At 43.7% G+C, this 25532-nt stretch overlaps 1 protein-coding gene across 1 annotated transcript in view; it reads right to left on the bottom strand.

The window, feature by feature from the left end:
* PRMT8 (protein arginine methyltransferase 8) overlaps positions 1 to 25532 on the bottom strand; it is an 83225-nt gene that overhangs the window by 30270 nt on the left and 27423 nt on the right. The window contains exons 2-3 of the mRNA XM_040574253.1: positions 10153 to 10338; positions 8073 to 8228 (exon numbers count right to left, since the gene is read on the bottom strand). Of these exons, the coding sequence (XP_040430187.1) occupies positions 8073 to 8228; positions 10153 to 10338 (342 nt within the window). The remainder of the gene's footprint in view (positions 1 to 8072; positions 8229 to 10152; positions 10339 to 25532) is intronic.

Raw genomic sequence — 25532 nt, 5'->3', positions numbered from 1 at the left:
TGCTTTTATCAGTTGCAAAATGTAGGTTGAACTTCCTGGAAGTGGTGCCTGGACATTGATAGCTCATCAGCTAGTGTGATGGGGAGCTTTGTTTATTGTCATTATCTCAATTTTGCTTTGTCAGGTCTGTGACTCAGCAATTTTTGTTATTGTTCCCCCTTCTTTTTCTTATTATTATCCTGCTTTAGAGGTCCTTGGTCCAAAACCTTGCTTGCATTAACATTCCCACGTTTGGTCTCTTTCCTCATCAATCAGTACTACTGACCAGGTTTGTTTCTGGTTGTTGTCTCCCAGCTTATAAATCCTCAAACAGATAACCCTGATGGAATAAATATTCTCACATGCCCTCATCAATTAGTGTGACTGAACAGACTTTGCTCCCACCACTGCTTCCCTTTCTTATTAACCATAATTGCATCAGAAAAGGCCCTTGACCAGACCCCTTGAAGGAACACTCTCCTTCTACATACCCTTACACTGTATAGACTAAAAGCTTTGTCCATACCTACTGCCACTATAACATACTCACTTTTCCTATCTGTGTTCACATGTCCATTGACCATTATTTTGGCTTTTTTTTTGGGATGATTCTTAAATAACACGTGGGCATGTATTGGTTTGGGGTTGGCTTCCCAAACTTTCAAGAGAAAAGGTTGCAAAGGAATCAAAAATTCTATTTCATCAGTGGTTGCAAGACTCAGAAAATTAGCATAATTGCCAAAGAAGCAAAATCATCCCGCCGCCCCACCCCAAAAAAAGGTCAAAAAACAAGGCTCAAATGCTCCAGGAAGGCAGATACATTTCAGAAAATAAACTTGCTTTAGGATGGTCAAAGATGTTAATCTGTATTTTGACTTGGGCTTTATACTGTGGTACTTTTTTTTTTTTTTTTTTTTTTTTTTTTTTTTTTTTAAGGAACTCAGAACAAGAACATACTTAATTCTGTAGGTGAAAAAATAGGAAAATAGCTCAGCTTTTTCAGCTTTTTCCCCGGTTCTCTTTCAACTCAATGATCTGCTTAAGTCTGTCAAATTTTACAGAGCATTTGGATTTTATGAATGCTGTGTGTTCCAATAAAACATCTGTTTCTACAACTGTGTCTAGTTCATTGTGCGTATATTCACTCCTACTTTCAGTTTGTTTTTCAGACATTAGTATAATGCTGTGACTATCTCCTCCTACTGAATCTTCTTCTGATACAGTTACCACATTGCCAGATTTCTTTTTCCCCTGGGTTGTGTCCTCACCACCACCTTTTTATCTAAATCAGTTAACGTCCACTGTGTACCTTGGTTTCATGTATCAGTTTAACTCCTTATTACCAATACCGTGTTGTTTGTCTGAAAGTAACATAGAATTTGGATAGTTCTACTGCAGTGACTGGTCTGAATTTTGTATGACTAAATGCAGAAGATGAGCTAGGGTTTCAAGGGATAATTGAACTTATTTTTTCATCCATCGCTTCCCATTCCCAACCATGAACAGACATGCCAATCATATCTCTACATGTCCTACAACAGCTCCCCAGTTAGATGAACATCATTGTAGGTTCTGCTTTTATCACAGAATCATAGAATCATTCACATTGGAAAAGACCTCTAGGATCATCTAGTCCAACCTTTAACTTAGTACTAAAGGTCACGCACCACGAAACCATGCTACTAAGTTCTAAATCTACACGTTTCTTGAAGACCTTCAGGGATGGTGACTTAACCACTTCCCTGGGCAGGGTGGCATGGGTGATACTGTTGTGGGTGTCTGTTACAGGCCACCAGACCAGGATGAGGAAGTTGACGAGGCCTTCTACAGGCCGCTGATAGCAGCCTTGCAATCACAGGCCCTGGTTATTGTGGGAGATTTTAACTGCCCTGATATTTGCTGGAAGGCCTACTCAGCCAGCCATTCAGAGTCCAGGAGGTTCCTCCAGTGCACTGATGATAATTTCCTGATGCAAATGGTGGATGAGCCAACTATGAGAGAAGTGTTGCTGTATCTTATTCTCACCACCACCTCCTCCTCCTCCACCACCACCCCCTCCTCTACCACCTCCTCCTCCTCCACCACCTCCTCCTCCTCCTCCACCACTTCCTCTTCCTCCACCACCTCCTTCTCCTCCACAATTCTCCTTCTGTCACCAGCATTGCACACCTGTGTCTGCTATGTTCTCACCTCTGCAGCTGAACAGCAGATACCCTCACTCCTTTCAGAGCATACAGGGAGCTTTATAAAGACCTAAAGGCATAACATTGTACTGAAAAGACCTCTATGTAACAAAAACAAACAAACAAACAAACAAGCAAACAAAAACCCACAACCCACAGAGTCAGTGAGATTGCAAGGACAATGAGTACAAGAAGGACATCAAAGCCCTGGAGTGTGTCCAGAGAAGGGCTATGAAGCTGGTGAAGGGCCTTGAACACAAGTCCTGTGAGGAGTGGCTGAGAGAACTGGAGTTGTTTAGTCTGGAGAAGAAGAGGCTCAGCGGAGGCCTGGTTGCTCTCTCCAATGACCTGAAAGGAAGGTGTGGGGAGCTGGGGGTCGGTCTCTTCTCCCAGGTAACTAGTGAAAGGATTAGAGGGAATGGCCTCACGTTGCATCTGGGGAGGTTTAGGTTAGAAATTAGGAGACATTTCTTCTCAGAAGGAGTAGTCAGGCACTGGAACGGCTTGCCCAGAGAGCTGGTGGAGTCAATATTCCTGGGGGAGTTCAAGGAAAGGTTGGGCCTGGCACTTATGGATGCGGTTTAGTGGGTGACATTGGTAATAGGGTGACAGTTATACCGGATGAACTTGGAGGTCTCTTCCAACCTTAGTGATTCTATGATTCCTCCACCTCCTCTACCGCCACCTCCTCCTCCTCCTCCACCATCTTCTCCTCCTCCACCACCACATCCTCCTCCACCACCACCTCCTCCACCACCATCTTCTCCTCCACCTCTACCTCCTTCACCACCACCATCACCTCGTTCTCCTCCACCATCACCACCACTGCTGCCACAGCCGCCACCACCACTGCCACCACCACCACCACCACCACCGCCGCCGCCACCGCCAACACCACCACCACCACCACCACCACCACCTTCTCCTCTGCCACCGCCTCTGCCACCAGCAGCAGCACCATCTGCCATCTCCCCTCTGCAACACTCTGTCCCACTGCCCCCCTTTGGCCCTTATATAGGTAGGAGAAGCCATACCCACTATTGATGACAAGCCAGTTGCAAAACAGCTAACAATCGCTAGCCAGTCAATCAGGGGACAGGCAACACATCACAGAGGGTCAGGAAGATGCTAGAACCAGCCAGCTGCTGCCTTACAGGGCCACAGTGCCATGGTCCTGCTGGCTGACAAATGGAACTAGAACTATGTGAGTTGGTTGTAGCTCGGTTTTGCACCAGTGGGGCAGCGCAATAGCAGTGGTGAAGACCGGGAGACCTCCCACCCCCTTAGTGAAATTGATGTGCCCATCTCTCTCCCTTAAGTGCCTGTACACCAATGCATGTAGCTTGGGGAATAAGCAGGAGGAATTAGAAATCCATGTTCAGTCAGGAAATTATGATCTACTGGCAATTACAGAGACATGGTGGGACAGCTCACATGACTGGAATGTGGTCATGGTTGGGTATGTCCTTCTCAGGAAAGACAGACCAGGAAGGTGAGGTGGCGGAATAGCTTTTTGCATGAAAGAGCAACTACATTGTAATGAGTACTGTCCAGGAGTGGATGAGGAGCGAGTTGAGAGACTGTGGGTGAGAATTAAGGGACAGCCTGGCATGGGGGGTACTGTTGTAGGTGTCTATTACAGGCCACCAGATCAGGATGAGGAAGTTGATGAGGACTTCTACAGACAGCTGACAACAGCCTCACGAACACAGGCACTGGTTATTGTGGGGGATTATAACTACCCTGACATTTGCTGGAAGGCCTACTCAGCCAGCCATCCACAGCCCAGGAGGTTCCCTCAGTGTATTGATGATAACTTCCTGATGCAAATGGTGGAAGTGCCAACTAGGAGAGGAGCGCTGATGGATCTTGTCTTCACTAACAAGGAGGGACTGGTTGAAGTGCTGAAGGTTGAGGGCAGCCTTGGTTGCAGCAACCATGAGATGGTGAAGTTTAGTATCTCATGTGGCAGGAACAGAGTACCAAGCAGAATTGCAACCCTGGACTTCAGTAGGTCTGACTTTGGCCTTTTCAAGCATTTGCTAGGGGAAATCCCATGGGACAAGGTACTTGAAGGAAAAGGAGCCCAAGATAGCTGGTTAGCGTTCAAGGATTGCTTCTTCTGAGCTCAAGAACAGGGCATCCCAACAGGTAGGAAGTCAGAAAAGAGAGCCAGGAGACCTGCATGGTTAAACAGGGAACTGCTGGGCAAACTCAAGTGGAACAGGGGAGTTTACAGATCATGGAAGGAGGGGCTGGCTACTTGGGAGGAATATAAGACTTGTCAGAGGATGTAGGGAGGCAACTAGGAAAGCTAAGGACTCCTTAGAATTAAACCTTGCAAGAGGGGTCAAGGACAACATAAAGGGCTTTTTCAAATACACTGCAGATAAAACTGACATTAGAGGCAATGTAGGCCCACTGATGAATGAGGTGGGTGCCCTGGTGACAGAAGATACTGGGAAGACAGAGTTATTGAATGCCTTCTTTGTCTCTGTCTATACTGCTGGAGGCTTTCCTGAGGAGCCCTGTACCCCTGAGGCCCCAGAGAAAGTCAGGATAAAGGAGGAGTTTGCCTCAGTTGATGAGGAATGGGTTAAGGACCAATTAAGTAATAGGGACATCCACAAATCCATGGATCCTGATGAGATGCACCCACAGGTGCTGAGGGAGCTGCCGGAAGTCATTGCGAGGCCACTCTCCGTCACCTTTGGTAAGCTGTGGGGAAAAGGAGAGGTGCCTGAAGAATGGAGGAAAGCAAATATCAATCCGGTCTTCAAAAAGGGCAAGAAGGAAAACCCAGGTAACTATAAACCGGTCAGCCTCACCTCCATCCCTGGAAAGGTAATGGAACAACTTATCCTTGGTGCTGTCTCTAGGCATATCAAGGATAAAAGGGTCATCAGGGGCAGTCAACATGGCTTCACCAAGGGGATGTCGTGCTTGACCAACGTATAGCCTTTTATGAGGATATAACTAGGTGGATAGATGATGGTAAAGCAGTAGATATGGTATATCTTGATTTCAGTAAAGCCTTTGACACCATCTCCCACAGCATCCTCGCAGCTAATCTGAGGAAGGGTGGTCTGGATGATCGGGTAGTGATGTGGACTGTGAACTGGCTGAAGGAAAGAAACCAGAGCATTGTGGTCAATGGGATGGAGTCTAGTTGGAGGCCTGTATCTAGCGGAGTCCCTCAAGGGTCAGTATTGGGACCAGTACTATTCAATATATTCATGAACAACTTGGATGAGGGAATAGAGTGCGCTGTCAGCAAGTTTGCAGATGGCACAAAACTGGGAGGAGTGGCTGACGCCAGAAGGCTGTGCTGCCATCCAGTGAGACCTAGACAGGCTGGAGAGTTGGGCGGGGAGATATTTAATGAAATATAATGAGGGCAATTCTAGAGTCTTGCATCTGGGCAAGAACAACTCCAGGTACCAGTATAAACTGGGGACTGCCCTGCTGGAGAGCACTGAAGGGGAAAGGGACCTGGGAGTCCTGCATGAGCCAGTACTGTGCCCTTGTGGCCAAGAAGGCCAATGGCATCCTGGGATGTATTAGAAGGAGTGTGGTTAGTAGGTCGAGAGTTCTCCTCCCCCTCTGCTCTGCCCTGGTGAGACCACATCTGGAAAATTTTGTCAAGTTCTGGGCCCCTCAGATCAAGAAGGGTGGGGAACTGCTTGAGAGAGTCCAGCGCAGAGCCATGAGGATGATTAACGGAGTGGAGCATCTCCCTTACGAGGAAAGGCTGAGCAACTGGGTCTCTTTAGCTTGGAGAAGAGGAAACTGAGGGGTGACCTCAGTAATGTTTACAAATATGTAAAGGGTGAGTGTCAGGAGGATGGAGCCAGGCTTTTCTTGGTGACATCCAATGATAAGACAAGGGACACTGGGAGCAAGCTGGAACATAGGAGGTTCTGCTTCATATGAGAAAAAACTTTTTTACGGTGAGGGTGACAGAACATGGGAACAGATTGCCCGGGCGGGTTGTAGAGTCTCCTTCTCTGGAGACTTTCAAAACCTGCATGGACGTGTTCCTGTGTGATGTGATTTAGGTGTTCCTGCTCTGGCAGGGGGGTTGGACTAGATGATATTTCAAGGTCCCTTCCAATCCCTAACATTTTGTGATTCTGTGGGCTGCCTGTTCCAATGCTGCACAACCCTTTCAGTAAAGAATTTTCTCCTAATAGTCAGCCTAAACCTCCCCTGTTGCTACTTGAAGCCATTTTCCCTCGTCTTATCACTTGGTGCTTGGGAGAAGAGCCTGATCCCCACCTTGCTACAAGCTCCTTTAAGGTAATTGTAAAGTACAACAAGGTCTCCCCTGAGCCTTCAAGCTAAACAACCCCAGCTCTCCCAGAAGCTCCTCTTAAGACTTGTTTTTGAGACCCTTCACCAGCTTCGTTGCTACTGTCTTCCCATGATGGGTGTGGGAAGGCATGAAGAAAAGAATAACTGAGGGGACTGGTTCTGTTTAGTTTGTAGAAGACAAAGCCTAAGAGGAAATCCAATAGCTGTCTTAAACTATCCAGAAAGGGATTGCAGAGAAAAAAAAAGTGAATCTCTTTTCAGAATTGCACAGTAACAGGACAAAAGACTGTAGTCATGGCCTGCACCAAGGGAAATTTCCGCTGATTGTAGCATTGAAATTGGTGCTTAGAGAGAATTTACTCTCCATCATTGGAGGTTCTCAAAACTGAGCTGCACAAGGACTTGAGCAACCTGATATAGTTTTAAACTTAACTGCTTTGAGCATGAGTTTGGATTAGAGGCTTCCAGAGGTCTTCCAGACTAAATCTTTCTGAGTCAGTGATTCTATACTTTGCACCTCCTGGAGACCCTGAGATGATTCTAGCAGTTGGCTGAGTGTCATTGACTAAGTTCCAACAGTGAATGAGAACAGGTAAGAAGAACTAGGCAGGACAATGGATGAATTTGAACCTTAAGAAGGAAAAGAGTGAGAAAAGGACTGATTTCAGTGTCACGGTAGCCAGAAAACCAACACTCTGCATTTGTCAACAGTTCCCCTAACATGCTATTTGAAAAACTAACTGTAGAGAAGAAACTGAAACATCTCAGCTCTGTGTAATAACTCCTGTCAAATGTTTGCTTTTTAATAAGAACAATCACAGTTTCCACTGGGACTCTTTGCTAAAAGGATCATAGAGTTAATTTTGAATTTGAATGTGATTGCCGCTTCCTTATCTCTGAAATGTCTGTTTTTCCAGCACAAATACAACTCTGCAGCCTGATAGGTGACAGGGTTTATGGTGAGGTAGCTCATGTGACAAGAATGCTGAAACTCTTAGGCTGTCGCAGAGAAGTTTCCCACCTAAATGAATTCCTTGAATGCTAAGTTTTCCTGTGTTTCTAGCTTCAGTGTTGAACGGTCCATGGATGAGCTGACACTCGTGTACCACTGAGCTTTATAAATGCCTGAGGTAGAGCCTGAACTGTAAAGAAATCCAAAGCAAACAATGACAGTAACAACAAACTCATGGAAAAGTATTTACTTTTCTTTTACTGGGTGAATTCTCTACCAGTGAGTTGACTCACTCTAGAATTAGAGGAGGGAGGAAGACCATATGGCCAGGGATCTGGGAGACAGCCAGGAGGAAATGTGGATATGTATCAGAACACCAAAGACCCTCCCCTCTCCTCCAGACCCCCTTTTCCACCAAAAAGCAGTCAGTATGTCTTGATTTGGAAAGGGTGCCCTACTGCAGATCATAGAAAACTTCAGACCTCCACTGAAGGCACTGTAACTCAAGTCATACAAAAGCTTGGAGGGAAGAATTTCAAACCAAGACAAGTAAGAAACGTAAATCAATGTAAATCTATTTTCCTTGTTTTCTTCTCAGGCAAAATATGCAAACAAACCCAAAACATGATGGGAAGTCTTCTTACCCCATATACTTTCTTGGCTCCTGCCTTTGCAGCAAACATGGAGAGGATTCCTGTGCCACTTCCAACATCAAGGACAATCTTATCTTTAAAAACATGTTTATTGTGATACATTGAGTTTCTATAGGTTAATGTACGTACTTCATCCTTTAACATTTCCTGTGGTGAAAAAAAAAAACAAACAAAAAACACCAAACAACAAAACATTGTCGTATTATTTGAAGTGCTTATATGTATTCAACATTGCTGTTGAATTTATTTCCTCCTTGTAATTCAAGCATTATTAACAACCTGAAGAGTTTTTCAAGTACTTTGGGATGCACACATCAAAGCAACTGTAAAAGGCAAGCTACTTAGAAGTGAATTGTTAAGAATAAGCATGATGCCCTTCATACAATTTTATTTCTCTAAATATTACTTCACTGTTACAAATAGACAAATGGCAATCAAAACTTAATCTGACCACAGCACTGCTCTGGGCGTAGACAGAAGCCATGCAGAAATGCAAACTTTCCTTCTTTCTCCTAAATCATGAACAACCTAGAGCCTCAGCCTATAGACTTTCTGAGGTTCCTCTTTGAACACGAGAAATAATTCCTTAAAGCATTTTAAAAAGGCAATCTTGTCAGCCTTGCAGAAAGAGATGTAGTTAGTCCACAGCTGAGCTTGGAAATCATGTGCTCTATTTGGCAATCTCCTTCTGTTCTTTTGTTCACTCATTCATAGGACCAATTTTGAGAAGATATTTATGTATAACCTAGACCACTATTTCACTATTTTAAGGTGTCATTGTTAGGAGCTGATTTTTACTTCATTGATTGCAGCAGTACATGAATTTCATTCAATTGACAACTTGCTCTCAACTGTGTATATATTAATCAAACTATATCAATGAAAACCACTCAAATTTCTCCTCCCTTCAGTACATTTAGGGACTGACTAGGTCTTCTCCAAGGTACAAGAGCCTGAACCCGGCTCTTGTACCTTGGAGAAGACCTAGTCAGTCTTTTTCTCCCATCCTTGATGTTGCAAAGTCTGCCAGCCTCCTTTAGCAGCTCCTTTACTTGTTGATGCAGATCAGTGCAGACCAGAGCAGACCTCCTGCAGACAAAGAGGCCATTTCCCACCTCTCAAGCCTCAGCAAGAGGCACTCCCTGCACTCCATGAAACCTACAGAGCTGTATCGTTCCATCAGGAACTCAATCTGAGTTGAGGTCTCCAATGTATCTTTTAGTAGTTCTCTTTAGTCTCCTTCCCACACAACTGTTCCTCTGTCTTCTTCCATATCTGAATATCATATTTTTGAATATCTGAATGGTACACTGACAAGGTGCAATTGGCAGACAGAAACCTGTTTATATAAAAGCTCCAGAAACAATTACTAGACTAGTGGAAATAGTTCATTATGTGGTTTGTGAAAAGTGCCACTGATTTCACATTGTTGGCCTTTTTGCTGCCATGTCTTTAAAATCCCATACTCTTGGGTCATGCAAATGTAAGATGTTATTAGCATCTTTAGAGTGGGTCCACCAACAACTTTTTCTAGTAAATATGGTCCCCTGTGTATAGTGAATTTTTTCCAGGAATGGATTTCCTGGATGATATTGAGCTATACGTTCCCATTAGTGCAGCTTGTACATTCAAGTAACATGCCAGGAGTCAAAAAACTACTTGGCTTCCTTTGTCAGTTGAGTAACTTTTCTGTTAGCATGTGCTCAAATATGCAAGAGAACAAAAGACTAACTTAACAATGAGGTAGTTTCCATGTGTGATTGGGTTAGTTTGCAGTCCTCACCAATGCACTAAACTGTACTCAGATGAAGATCACCAGTGTACACGCAGCTAATATAAGTGCTGTGGCAAATTCATATATGTAAGGATTTAAGTGGGACAGAGGTTTTGAACACAGATCTCTGGAGAAGTGGATGATATCTTTGGTACTTGATCAGATAATCCAGTGTTCTGAGGAAAGGCAGAATATAATCATTAGGAAGTGTGAGGGGGATAAATAACTCATACATCACAGAAAACTTTTATTTATTTTTTATTCTGCAATAATCACTGAGATAAAAATAAATATTACCTCATGAATTCCAAAGTGAGCATAGGAATCAAAATAATAATCCCTGGATGTCATCTCTTCTGGATTGAGGAGCTTTGCCATCTTGCCTCGGCCTGGGCAGCTTGGTTGCAATGGGACATGTATGACAGATTGAACTGGTTTCGGAACAACAGTAGGCTGTGGAGGCTGGGATGGGACAGGGCAAACCTAGGAGAATACAGAGTATTGTTAAGAGGCATCATTAAAAAAAGAACCTTTCTCTCTATGACTAGCATAGTAATATTGTAAAGAGCTAAGAGGTAGTAACACCAAAGACACCCGGGTTATCATAAGTGAAATCTGGGAAAATAGCTGCTAACTATTCCTGTCTCTTTAACTTATTTGCTCTGTCTTAGAAATTTTCCTTAATGGCTTTTTCCTTGATGTCCCTCTGCAGATACTGTCATCAGTGCAAAGTAATTTGAAAACACTGGTGTTGGCTTAAGTGGGTGACTCCAAACATGCACTGACTAGCATTAACATTGACACATGGCAGTTAAGAGCTAGGTTTTCTGCTTTAGTAACAAATTTCTCTGTCAAACTGCCACAGCTTTGTAAAAGGCAAGTTGTAATAATTTAATAGTTCTCCTGCAAATAAGGGCCGACAATCAAAGGATTTTGAACACTGTGTTGCCAATATGAAAGACATGATCCATAATAGATTCTTAATTGTCAGGTGATATATCTGGCTGTATTGATGAGGTAGGCCTGAGAAAGCTCACAATATCTGAAAGTCCCTTACACTATCTGAAAATCTGTGAGCACGTTCAGTAAGCAGTGTAAGAAGCTGTGTGGGATATGTTACTGTACTGGGTCAGCATTGGATGGAATTAACTTTCCCCACAGAAGCCCACATACCACTGCGCTTTTCACTTGTAGCTAGAACAGAACTGATATTGTACCAATGTTTTGGCTATTGCTTAAGAATGGTGGCACAGCATCAAGGCTGTCTCTCCAATTCCAGTAGGCTCAGGGTGGGCAAGAGGTGATGAGGGGACATAGTAAGGACAGCTGACCTAAACTGACTAAGGGGATATTCCATACTGTATGACATTATGCTCAGCAATAAAAACTGAGGGGGAAAGAAGGGGAAATAGAGACACTTTTTGTGAAAGTTTTTTACTTCCCGAGCAACCACTATCGAGGCCCTGCTTCCCAATGCATGGCTGAACATAACTTGCTGATGGGAAGTAGAGAGTAATTTTTTTCCTTTGCTTCTGCGTGGCCTTTCTTTTTCTTCCCTTTCATTAAACTGCTCCTTTTCTCAACCTGCAGGTTTTTCTTTTGTGCATTACTTTTTGTCCCCATGTCCTTCTGAGGAGGGGGAGTGAGAGAGCAGTGTGTTGGAATTTAGCTGCCCATCAGTTGTTAAACCACAACAGTTATCTCTTAATTTAATTTACTGTTCTGGGGAGTCATGTGGTGCCAACACATCCTGGCCCACTGTGCTTTGTTTTTCCTTGGTATTTCACCTTCAGTAGCAAAATTTCAATAGAGCCAGAATTCTTATAATCCCTTGACTCAGATTTTACGTCTGTAGCCTCTAAGACAGAATATAGAATGTTTCAGAACCAGTTTAAGTGGAAAGAGATACAGACCATGGTCTGGCTAGGGGTATATCTCCATCTTTCATCCTTAACATAAAGAAAAATGCTGAAAACTGAGAAAGACTGAAGAAGATATTACAGCGTCACGTGTGCTAAGTGACCTGCAAATTATGGGTCAACAACTTCAGGTACTGAGAAAGTCAACACCACTTAAACTATGTCAACTCCTCTTCTACCTTCTTCTGATTTTCAAATTCAGTAATTTCCCAGTGGGGACAAGATGTGCCTCTCCTAAATACTTTTACAGACTTTGCCCTATATTCTATACTGTGACACTGCAAAACATTCCCTTGTACTCTCTATGTATAGCATCAATTAGCCTAGTTCAGTTTACTTCAATATAAAAAAAAATACATTTTTCCCCAGATCATTTGAAGATTTAAATGTGTCACCTTTTGACAGTTTCTTTGGTCACTCTGGGAGAAGGAATACAAGTAGTTTATGTACCTGTAAAGCCTTTTGTCCCAAATGATCCAGAAGTGCTTTATTTTCTATTTCTGACTTTTTTGACTCTATCGCCTCATCCAGTTCACCTCTCATCCAGAATATAATTGTTCCCAACTGGTATTTGTATTTTTGCCCTGTCCAGTTCTGTCAAGGTATTGATTGATTCAACTCTTCTAAATTCAATCCTGATAGTTTTAATTATATACTTGGGTTTACAATCTAACATTTTTCTCCAGTGGTGCACACATTATTAAATCTTTGTAGTTAACTTGCCCTGCAGTCCTTTCTATATTGTTCCACTAGATTACAAGGATTTAAACTGTAGATATTCAGCACTGCATTTTCACAGAATCACAAAATTGTAGGGGTTAGAAGGGACCTCAAGAGATCATTGGGTCCAACCCCCCTGCCAAAGCAGGTTCCCTAGAACAGGTTGCACAGGTAGGCATCCAGATGGGTCTTGAGTATTTCCAGAGAAGGAGACTCCACAACCTCCCTGGGCAGCCTGTTCCAGTGCTCTGTCACCCTCACTGTGAAGAAGTTCTTTCGCATGTTTGTGCAGAACTTCCTGTGCTCCATTTCGTGGCCATTGCCCTTTGTCCTGTCCCCACAGACCACTGAAAAGAGGTTGGCCAAATCCCTTTGTCTCCCACACTTAAGGTATTTGTAAACATTGATAAGATCCCCTCTCAGTCTTCTTTTCTCCAGGCTGAACAGACCCAGGTCTCTCAGCCTTTCCTCACAGGGGAGATGCTCCAGGCCCCGTATCATCTTTGTGGCCCTCCGCTGGACTCTTTCCAGGAGATCCCTGTCTTTTTTGTACCGGGGAGCCCAGAACTGGACACAGTACTCCAGGTGAGGCCTGACCAGGGCAGAGTAGAGAGGGAGGATCACCTCCTTTGATCTGCTGGCCCCGCTTCTTTTAATGAACCCCAGGTTCCCATTGGCCTTCTTGGCCACCAGGGCACACTGCTGGCTCATTGCCAACCTGTTGTCCACCAGGACCCCCAGTCCTTCTCCACAGAGCTCCTCTCCAGCAGGTCATCCCCCAGCCTGTACTGATACATGTGGTTGTTCCTTCCCAAGTGCAGGACTCTACACTTGCTTTTGTTAAACCTCATATGGTTTCCTCCTGACCAGCTCTCCAGCCTGTCCAGGTATTGCTGAATGGCAGCACAGCCCTCTGGTGTGTTGGCCACTCCTCCCAGCTTTGTATCATTGGCGTACTTGGTGAGGGTGAACACTATTCACTCATCAAGGTCGTCGATGAAGATGCTGAAAAAATTTTATTTTAATTTAATTTTAATTTAATATGAAATTTAATATAATTTTAATATGAACTCTATGAGGTCTTATATTTTTCTCCCAAATCTCGTCCTGCATCATTTTGTAAGAAAAAAAACCATAAACTTAACATCCAGTGAACTCTCCATTGTCTTCCTCTCTTAGGTGAGAAGGCTTCTAGACACTCCACAGGCAATTGCACAAAAATTATCTACTGGAAAGGTAGGGGTAGCTACTGAGCACTAAGCGTACCTGCTGCTGATGAATGGGCTGGATGGGATGACAGTGAGTTGCTTTGAAAACTGGGCCCAGAGGGTAGTGGTCAGTGGCATGAAGTCTAGCTGAGAACCAGTAACTAGTAGAGTACCCCAGGGGTCAATACCGGGTCCAGTCCTGTTTAACATCTTCATTAATCATCTGGATGACAGGGCAGAGTGCACCCCCAGGCCGTTTGCTGGTGGCACAAAACGTGGGAGTGTTGGATACCCCAGAGGGTCACCCTGCCATGCAGAGGGACCTTGACAGGCTGGAGAAATGGGCTGACAGGAACTTAATGAAGCACAACTAGGAGAAGTGCTAAGTCCTGTGCCTAGGGAGGAACAACCCCAGGCACAAGTGCGTGCTGGGGGATGCCTGGCTGGAAAGCAGCCTGGCAGAAAAGGAACCGGGGGTCCTGGTGGACACAACGTTGCATATGAACCAGCAATGTGCCCTTGCTGCAAAGAAGGTCATTGGTATTCTGGGCTGCATTAGGCAAAGTATTTTCAGCAGGTCAAGGGAGGTAATCCTTCCCCTCTATTCAGCACTGGTGAGGCCACAGCTGGACTAGTGTCCACTTCTAAGCACCCCAGTGCAGGAGAAACAAGGACATACATACTCAGGAGAACCCAACAAAGGCCACAAAGATGATTACAGCACTGGAGCGTCTCTCCTCTGATGAAAGGTTGAGAGAGGTGGGCCCGAAAAGCCTAAAGAAGAGAAGGCTTTAGGGGCATCTTCATGTAGATAAGTACCTGAAGGGAAGGTGCAAAATGGACAGAGTCAGGCTCTTTTCAGTGGTGCTCAGTGACAGCACAAGAGGCAATAGACACAAACTGAAAGACAGCAGTTTCCCCCTGAACATTAGAAAACACTTTTTGACTGCGTGGGGTGCTGGGCACAGGTTGCCCACTGAGGTTGTGGAGTGTCTCTCTTTAGAGATATCCAGAAGCCATCTAGATTTGGTCCTGCTAGAGCTGGGGGTGTCAGACCAGAAGACCTCCAGAGGTCCCTTCCAACCTCAACCATTCTGTGATTCTGAGAAATGATTATTAGTTCTTTAAATGAAACCAAAGTGGTATTAGCATTTCTGTTGATGTCAAACCACAAGTTCAGATGTGGTTTGCTGTACAAAAGAAATATTTTTCTACGGGAAAAGAGACCAGTCTTGAAGGTGAATCTTCTGTCTGAGTCCCAATATCAAGTCTGTTCTTGGCTGCATGACTATTGTCTAGATAGGATTGTCAGAACAAGACTTACTCTGACTAAAGGTACAGAATGAAACTAAATTCAGCAATTCAGGCTAGGAAAAGTTTTCTAATTTATTTTGTTTGCAGTAAAGGAATTGACAGTGTTACCTCATAGTCTGCAAGACAGCCAAATTCTTCAACAGCCAAAGACTGGTAAGGTATCTTTTATTATGTCATTGAGACAGTATTAGAACTTGAGAAAGCCTGTAAAGTTACTCTTCTTAACTATCCACCTCTCTGCAACAGACTGCATATCCCATGTAGCAAAAGAAGCAGAAGCTTTAGGTCTGCTTCTCATCTTTCTTATTTTGTAGCCAAGCAGCCCATGGTAAAATGTGTTGATGGTTGTTGTGTGACAACGTTGGACTGTCAATACCATTAGATCACATACTGTCAGTCCTGTGCTATGCTTATCATGGTCTTGTGCAGAAGAGGTAACAGAAAACTGGGAAGAGGTGGTGACCTGGAGAGTCAGCTACACTCTGTGTCACAGGGACCTTAAAACAGATGCATCATTTCTGCTTTACACATATTAACAGAAAAAAGACCTTGCAAATTAAAATGATGTAATTTTTCTAGCATTTGTATTACATACTGCAATAATAACTGTGTGTATGTATTGGGTTTATGTGGCAAGGTTTTTGTAGCGGGGGGCTGCAGGGGCGGCTTCAGTGAGAAGAATCCAGAAGCTGCCCCATGTCAGATAAGGGCCAGCTTCAGCTGGCTCCAAAGGGACCTGCCGCTGGCCAGAGCTGGGCCAATAAGCGATGCTGTTTGCACCTCAGTGAGAGCAGATTTAAGAAAGGGGAAAAAACCTGCTGCACAACAGCAGCTGGGAGAGTGAGGAGTAAGAAATATGGCCCTGCAGACACCAAGGTCAGTGAAGAAAGAGGAGGAGGAGGTGTTCCAGGCGCCAGAGCTGAAGTTCCCCTGTGGCCTGTGGAGAGAGCCATGGTGGAGCAGGCTGTCCCCCTGCAGCCCATGCCGTATATTTGGAGCAGTTCTTGAAGAGCTTCTGCCTGTGGGAAGCCCACACAGGATCATTTCACGAAGAACTGTATCCAATGGTTAGGACCCCACACTGGAGCAGGGGAAGAGAGTGACCATGGAGGAACAGCCCCCATTCCCTGTTCCCCTGCACTGCTAGGCGGGAGGAGGTAGAGGAGAGTGGATGGGGGAAGGTGTTTTTAGTTTGTTTTCTTTGTTTCTCACTTCTCTAGCTTGTTAGTATTAGGTAATAAAATCTCCCTATGCTGAGTCTGTCTTGCCCATGACAATAAATATTGAGTGATCTCCCTGTTCTTGTCTCAACCCTTAAGCCCTTTTCATCATATTTTCTCCCAATTTCCCTTTAAGGAAGGGGAGTGAGAGAGAGGTTGTTGTGGAGCGCGGATGCCCACCTGAGTAAAACCACCACAGTGTAACACTGTAATTCTGAAACTCTAAGGCAAAGTTGGTACCTACAAGAATAATTTTGTGAGTGGGGCTCAGGAAACCTCTCTGTCATAGGTTTGCTATAGGTACTGCAAACAATTTCTGCCAGTGTCCTCTGACAGCAAATATCTGGGAAAAACCTTAAATGTAGCAAAGCAAAGAATGTGACGAAAGCTGTTATTTTTATCAGAAACAATAAAGTCTTCAGGTACACATATTTATGTATAAAATATGTATGACATATTTATATGTCACTCAACGTACTCCATACCAGAGAGGCTTTAACCACTTGGCTTGCTTGATCGTGGTACATGTTTTGCACTCATGGATAACCCATGCAGCGATGTCCACGGTCAAGTCCATTTCTCAATCATGAGCCCATCTATATGTTGCATCTCCTCCTTGATGGTCTGAGGTGCCATGGGCCCAACAAGATATAAATAATTCACCCTTATGTTGCTAGTCTAGATCCACCTAAGCCACTTCAATTCTAGCAGCCTGATCCACCTGCTAGTTGTTTTGATGTTCCTCAGTGACACAGCTCTTGGGTATGTGAGCATCTACATGATGTACCTTTACAACCAGGTTCTCTACCCAGGCAGCAATCTCTTGCCCCAGTGCGGCAGCCTGGATAGGTTTGCCTCTGTGCTGCCAATCGCTCTGCTTCCATTGTTGTAACCACCCCCACAGGGCACTTGCCACCATCATGAGTCAGCATAGTGTTAAAGCACTGGCCACTTTTCCCATTCAGCAGTATCTAAAGCCAACTGGCTGGCCTTCACTTCTGCAAACTGGCTTAATTCACCTTCTCCTTCAGCAGTTTCTGCGACTTCTTGTTTAGGGCTCCGTACAACAGCTTTCCATCTCTGATGCTTTCCTACAATACTACAGGACCCATCAGTGAAGAGGAGATATTGCTTGTCATTCTCTGGTAGTTTATTACGCAATGGGATCTCTTCATCAGACATCACCTCCTCCTCTGGTGATAGTCTGAAATCTCTGCCAATCCATGATCACCTCCCAGATTTGTGTCTGGCTGGGGTTTCCTATCCAATGCTGTTGTGTTGTCAGTGTGACCCACTTACTTCATGTAGCAGCGCTTGCATGATGTGTAGAGGGAATCCTGCCTTTGAACATTCAGCTTAGCACAGTTAATCGAGGTTCCAAGAGGAGCTGTGCATCACTACCAACTACTTCTGAAGCACCTCAAAACCCTTCATATGCTGCTAGTATCTCTTTTTCAGCTGGAGTGCAGCAGGCCACAGATTATCCGTATCCCTGACTCCAAAATTCCAAAGGGGTGCTTGCTGCCAAAGGCTCTTGGTGGGGCCTTGCTCCCCTGCTGTGGTGTAAAGCACTTTTTTTTCACCTTGTCCTGTCCAGCCTGGCCCAAGGGCTACTGTACTTTGTTCAAAGGCTTCTCATTGCTCAGGGCCCCATTTGTAATTGTTCTTCCGTGTCACTGGATCCAGGGCTTACAATCAGACTGTAATTTGTAATATATATTCTCAAATGTCTCCAATTTGTTAAAGACATCCTCAAAAAAAACAAACCAAACCAACCAACCAAACAAAAAACACTAAGAAAGTTTGTATTTCTTTTGTGCTAGTTGGTGGAGACATAAATGTTATTTTATTGGTCATAGGTTCATAGTATGGTTTGGGGAGGAAGGGACCATAAAGATCATCTAGTTCCAAACCCCCAGCTGTGGGCAAGGACACCTCCCACTAAATCAGGTTGCTCAAAGCCCCATCCAACCTGGCCTTAAACACTTCCAGGGATGTGGCATCCACCACTTCTCTGGGCAACCTGTTCCAGTGCCTCACCACCCTCACAGTAAAAGAATTTCTTCCTTATATCTAATCTAAACCCACCTTCCTTTAGTTTAAAGTTATTACTCCTTCTCCTATCACTGCACTCCCTGATAAATAGTCCCTCTCTTGCTTTTCTGTAGCCCCCCCCTCCCCCCTTTAAGTACTGAAAGGCCACTATAAAGTCTCCCTGGTGCTCTCTCTACTTCAGGCTGAACATCCCCAGATCTCTCAGCCTTTCTTCAGAGGAGAAGTGTTCCAGCCTTTTGGTCATCTTTGTGGCCCTCCTCTGGATTTGTTCTTATACGTCCATGTACTTCTTGTGCCGGGAGCCCCAGAGCTGAACGCAGTACTCCAGGTAGGGTTTCCTGAGAGCAGAGTAGAGAGGGAGAATCACCTCCCTTGACCTGCTGGCCATGCTTTTTTTGGTGCAGCCCAGGATACAGTTGGCTTTCTGGGCTGCAAGCACACGTTGCCAGCTCATGTTGAGCTGGTGCTCTGTTGTGATAGTATTTGCATCATGTGTGATACACAAAGATGAGTCAATACAGGGTACCTGACAAGTTGGAGAAGATTCATTTCTTCCACTTTCTCCTACCAGCTGATCATCCTCTCAAAAGGTTCACATGGGTGAGCACTACTTGTGAACTTAACTATACACAAAGTTGCATCAGAAGAAAGATTACTAAGTCAAGGAGTTACATTTGTGAACTTAAAAGAGGGATGAATTTGGCTGAGTGTAAGAAGCAATCTTTCAGCAGAATTACTTATTCACTCTTGTTGGCAATTTTCCAGTAAGAGAAATTTGCAAGAGTAGTTTACATCCCTAAAGGAAGATACTACCATCACTGAAATTACACAAGCTACGAATTTTGTCCAAAGACTGTTAGGAAGAGTCTGACATGAGACAAAACAATGTTCTGTAGCTAAAATGTCCTGTAGCTTTGCCAATTCTTGTATTCAAAATTTCTGTATCAGCACTTTAGTCACTTCTAAACTGGTTTTGTGCTCTCACAGCATAGTAGGAATATGCACAATACACTTGTGCTCTGTATGCCCCTTCCTACTGGCTTTTGATTCCTATCTGTTCCAGTACAAAGCCGTCATCTGTGTTTCCAAAAATCTGTGTAGCCCACCAGAGGAGGCTTCATGAAGCAGAGTCCAGTTTCATGACGAACAAATGCATTATGACCTTGGCTTATCTTTACCAACGAGCTTTTATGGGGGTGCTGTGAACAAGCTAAATTCAAAAGGAAAAGGAAAAACAAACAAACAAACAAAAAGATGAAAAAAAAAAAAGATGAATAAAGCATCATTGCTATTAAGACAGTGCTAGGTTTCTGATGGATTTGAGAAAAATACTGACAGGAGGTATAAAACCCTGGTGAAGAGTCAGAAAACAGCAATCCAGCAAGACAGAGGATCAATTAATATCAAGAAATACTGGAGGCTTACAATTCCCACATCTGTTTGATGACCAGCTGGCCAGATGAAGCTTTCTAAAAGTAAAGCCTTGTAGCATGTTAGTCATACCTATCTTCTGTGAGCATTAATCAACAAATAATTGTTTTTTAAGGCATTCAGAGAGATGATTAGGACCTGGTCTGAGGTTTAGCTAACCAAACAGACTGTGAGTAGCTATTGGACATGACAAGAGACAGTCTAAATATAACAAATAAGAAAGTGAGAAGCTAATATTTACAGATATCACAATGAGTGATGTCTGGACTTCACAGGTGATTAAGGAGGAGTTATATGGTTATGTGATGGCTAAATTCACAGATAATTGGAGGGGGATAACAAGGATCTTTTTTGTGAGTAGAAATTGCAAGGCCAGCAGCATCTACGTAACTGCATCAATAATACCATGTAAAGTCAAAGTTACTCATGTAACGGTATCAGAAATATAAAGTTGTTTTTTTTTTTTTGAGAGATGAAGGGTAGAGAAAGGGTGGGGCCAAGGTGGATGGGGGAAGAACAAGCATGGTAAAATCAAAATTACGTGTAGTAAAAGGGCTAGTTTTATGCAAACAAGGTATTGGTCAGAGAGCTCATCTGACTAAGCCCTGCACCCAAACTGCAGACTATTTAAATCTTATTTCTAACTAGTTTCTGCATGAACCTGATCAGCTGGAAAGGAGAAGAAGGATGTTGTTATCTGTGTTTATTGAGTGATGTTTGTGTGTATGTGGGTGATCACTGATACCTTCCTGTATCCCTTCCAGAACTGAAAAAAATCCATGATACGATTTACAAGCCTAGCGCACACATACCCTACCTGTTAAAAACATATCTTTTGAATAACTCCTGGAAAGGGAAAGCATCTGGGCAAGATGTGAACCTCACATCAATTAAGTGATCTAATAAATTAGATCTGGGTAAATCATTTTTATTAAAAATGTGGATTCCAGCCAGCTGCACAGAGTTCCAGAACACTGGCCAATGCCGTTGCCAATACAGTTTGAAAGAATGCAAGCAGCTGCTTCAGAATGCATTCACCACTGTGATAAACACGCATCCCTGTAGTTTTCCATCTCCCATTTGTTGCAGTTGGAGGATCTGAAGGATCTCAGAAGGAATCTTTTTCTACCATTACTATGGGACTTAGATCCTGGTACTCTACATCATTTCAACACTTAAGTCAGAGGAAATTAGCTAAGTATTTTCCTGTATTTTAAAATTAAAGAAAGTTTAATTCCCTTTTTTTTTATTTTTTTATTTGTGGACAAAGTTGGCAGACTACAGCTGCATTAAAGATATTAGTACGGGACCACTTTTTTAAAAGCTTTGTGTTCTTACAGAGGGCAAGATTCATAACTGTCATTCATTTCTCAAAATCTCATATTTGTATACCTTGACATCAGTAAAATTAAAAAAAAAAATCAAAAATCAAAAAAAATAATATTGAAATCTAAAAATTAAAAATCTAAAATTAAAATCTAAAATTTAGATATGTGGAGTTGTCCATTTTCATCAATGGGAAGTGTTGAAATTCTTTTTTCTTGAAAACTTAGGTACCTAGGTCAACATGGGCTGAGGAGGCTACCTAGATGTACAATTCCCATAACACAAAAGAGAACTGGGTATTCAAGACTACCTTGGTAGTCAACCTGTTTTGAAAATCTGAGTCTTTTAGGTATATTGGTCTACCTACAGAAAGGTAAGATGGGGCTGAGAAAGGGAAATACGCACTGCTTCTTTTTAGGAGGTTTGTGACGAAAGCTGAGGTGTATGGAGTAAAAATAAACCTGCATTTCAATGCCAGTTTCTTGACATTGCTTGGGAGACGCAGGTCTGGCAGTTAAAATTCAAATACTTATAAAACTGTTGTTCAAGCCACAGTGTTTTCTGCTTGTCAAATTCTTAATCTTTTATGGCATTCTAATGGCATTGAAGAGGTTAACAATATCTTCTGTCTACCCTTTCATTAATGTCTATCCTTTCATTAAGAAACAACACTCATTAAGAATGGTGTTACAGCTTAATATGAATAACTTTCGGCATTCTCTTTTATTTTTAAACAAATAGTTTCACGATATCTGAAAGTATAATTATTTGCTGGGCCAGATAGCTTTCTATGTCAGAACTACTAGAATAAAATATGCCTAGCTCCATTTTCATCAGTCTGAATGTAATAATCTACTCCTTTAACATGCAAGAGATTATCACCTGATATGCAACCACCTTAGCAGTTCCAACAATACAACTTCTTCCTGCTGCAGATATAAGAGCGTAGGTACATTAAGAGGTGTTTGGTATCCTCCTCCCAAAACTGAGGCTTACTTCTACAATGTCTTCTTGAAAATCGTTACACAATGGCACTGGTTAAAACCTCTCTTGACTCCTTTGGCTTGTATTCTTGTGGAATAAATCTTTTCCCAGGTTAGTGGGAGCGTATCTTGGGTGATCTTTGGATTGAGCAAAAAATTTGGTTCATTATCTGTGGAAGGGCAGTTTTAACCTGATTTTCTAAGGAAATGAAGCTGTTACAATATCTTGTCTGCGTACCCCAGTGACAACTTTTGAACTCGTCTGCTTTTTGAGCAGTTTCATTTGAAAGAACTGCCTTTTCAGCAGTTTAAATTGAAAGAACAGTGGAAATATCAAACACCTTTGCATTCATAGAATCATAGAATGGCTTGGGTTGGAAGGGACCTTAAAGATCATCTAACTCCAACCCCCCTGCCATAGGCAGGGATGCCTCCCACTACATCAGGTTGGCCAAAGCCCCATCCAGCCTGCCCTTGAACACCTCCAGGGATGGGGCATCCACAACTCAGAATCACAGAATCATAGAATATCCTGAGCTGGAAAGGACCCATAAGGATCATCGAGTCCAACTCCTGGCACCACACAGGTCTGCCCAAAAATTCAGGGCATATGACTAAGAGCACAGTCAAAACTCTTCTTAAACTCCAACAAGCTTGGTGCCATGACTACGTCCCTGAGGATCCTGTTCCAGTGCATGACAACCCTCTCAGTGAAGAAACTCTTCCTGATATCCAGCCTGAACCTCCCCTGTCGCAGCTTGACACCATTCCCTCAGGTCCTATCACTGGTCACTAAAGAGAATAGATTGATGCCTGCCCCTTCACTCCTTGTTGTGAGAAAGCTGTAGACCGCGATGAGGTCTCCTCTCAGCCTCCTCTTTTCCAGGCTGAACAGGCCAAGTGACCTCAGCCTCTCCTCATATATCTTACCCTCTAGGCCCTTCACCATCTTTGTAGCCCTTCTCTGGACACTCCAATAGTTTCACATCCTTTTTGTACTGTGGTGCCCAGAGCTGCACACAGTACTTGAGGTGAGGCTGCACCAGCACACAGTAGAGTGGGACAATCACGTCTCTTGACCGACTAACACCTTCTCTTAGCAAGCTGTTCCAGTGCTTCACCACCCTTACAGTGAAGAATTTCCTCCTCACGTCTGGACTAAATCTATCCTCTTTTAGTTTAAGACCATTCCCCTTGTCCTATCATTATCTACCCGAATAAAGAGTCCTGCTCCATCTTTTTTATAAGGCCCCTTTAAATACTGAAAGGCTGCAATGAGGTCTCCCTGGAGCCCTTTCTTCTTCAGACTGAACATCCCCAGCTCTCAGCCTTTCTTCATAGGAGAGGTGCTCCAGTCCTCTGATCATCTTTGTAGACCTCCTCTGGACTCGCTCGAACAGGTCCACATGTTTCTTGTGCTGGGGGCCCCAAATCTGGATGCAGCACTCCAAGTGGGGAGTCACAAGGGCAGAGCAGAGGGCGACAATCACCTCCCTCGACCTGCTGGTCACACCTCTTTTGATGCAGCCCAGGATGCAGTTGGTCTTCTGGGCTGCAAGGATGCACTGCTGGCTCACATTGAGCCTTTTGTCCACCAGAACCCCCCAAGTCTTTCTCCCCAGGGCTGCTCTCAATGAGTGCTTCTCCCAGTCTATACTTCTGTTTGGATTGCTCCGACCCAGGTGCAGCACCTTGGACTTGTTGAACCTCATGAAGTTCACATGGGCCCACTTCTCCAGCCTGTCCAGCTCCCTTTGAATGGCATCTCTTCCTTCTTTGGTATCAACTGCACCACTCAGATTCGTGTCGTCTGTAAACTTGCTGAGGGTGCACTCAGTCCCATCGTCTATGTCATTGATGAAGAAACTGAAAAACACCAGTCCCAAGAAAGACCCCTGAGGGACATCACCTGTCACCAACCTCCACCTGGACATAGAACCATTGATCACTATGCTCTGGGTGCAGCCATTGAGCTAATTCCTTATCCACCAGATGGTCCACCCTTCAAATCCATATCTTCCCAATTTAGAGATTAGGATATCATGTGGGACCATGTCAAAGGCCTTACAGAAGTCCAAGTAGATGACATCTGTCGGTCTCCTCTTGTCAACTGATGCAGTTGCTCAATCATAGAAGGCCACCAGATTGGTCAGGCACGATTTACCGTTGGTGAAGCCATGCTGGCTGTCCCTGATCACCTCCTTGTCCCGCATGTGCCTTAACATTGCCTCCAGGAGGATTCGTTCCATGATCTTGCCAGGCACAGAGTTGAGGCTCACTGCTCTGTAGTTCCCCAGGTCTTCATTTCTACCCTTTTTAAAACTGGGAGTGATGTTTCCCTTTTTCCAGTCACCAGGGACTTCACCTGACAGACATGATTTTTCAAATATGATGGAGAGTGGCTTGACGACTACATCAGCCAATTCCTTCAGGACCCTGGGATGCATGTCTTCAGGGCCCATAGACTTGTAAAGTTGCGTCAGGAGGTCCCAAACTTGCTCTTTGCTTACAGTGGGAGGGACTTTGCTCCCCCAGCCCCCACTTAGAGGTTCAGAGACTCGAGAGATATGGGAAGCCTGATCACTAGTTAAGACCGAGGCAAAGAATTTGTTAAGCGCCTCTGCCTTCTCCACATCTGTTGTTACCAGTTCTCCATCTTCATCTGCAGAGGCGATATGTTCTCTTTAGCCTTTCTTTTGCAGCCAATATACCTGTAGAACTTGTTATTCTTGTTATTCTTTGCATCCCTCGGCAAGTTTTGTTCTGTCAGTGCCTTGGCTTTCCTGATTCCATCCCTGCACATCTGGACAGCATTTCTGTACTCGAATGTATTCCTACACATTTTTTTTAAATCAGAAATTTGGTAGAAGAACTGACAATTTAATGATCCACTGAAGGTGAAGCAGCCAGATTTTAGTTGTCATTGTTTCTACTTGCTAGCAACTTATTAAGCTAACTGGTTTGTGTTACATGTGTACTCTGTAGTCTCCAGACTAACCATACTGTTTGATCATTAATAAAAATCTAGGAAAAATTCTAGTCAGAGCTCAGAACTAAGATGGCAGATGAGGGGATAAAGAGTACCTACTTGCAGGAAACAAGGTTTCATTAGCTTCCCTACTCATGAAAAAACCTTTTTATGCGAAGGATGTGAAGCATACAAGGAACGCAATGCAATGTGGACAGAGACCAAAGGATTCCTTCAGAGACCAGGTAAGACAAACATTGAACTGCAGACAGACATTACTATTTGGAAACAAGGACCTTAGTTATGTCTGTCTTAGGTAAATGTTTTCAAGAAGTGAGGCTTTGAAAGACCAGTAAAGAATATTTGCCTTTCCTTGTGGATTTTCTTTTTCTTAGTGGCGTCTTTATGTTGTGATGTTTCTCACAATCAGGCTGAAATAGCCATTTCCTCAGCAGCTATAAATCTATTTTCTCCTTGATTAAAATTAAGCTCTGTTTATTTGCTGCCAGTAAATCAGCTTCATCAAGGACCCA

The sequence above is a fragment of the Cygnus olor genome, chromosome 1, assembly GCF_009769625.2.
Source record: "Cygnus olor isolate bCygOlo1 chromosome 1, bCygOlo1.pri.v2, whole genome shotgun sequence".
NCBI lineage: Eukaryota > Metazoa > Chordata > Aves > Anseriformes > Anatidae > Cygnus > Cygnus olor.
The sequence above is the reverse complement of the archived record's forward strand: the minus strand, read 5'-3'. Positions and strand labels throughout refer to the sequence as shown.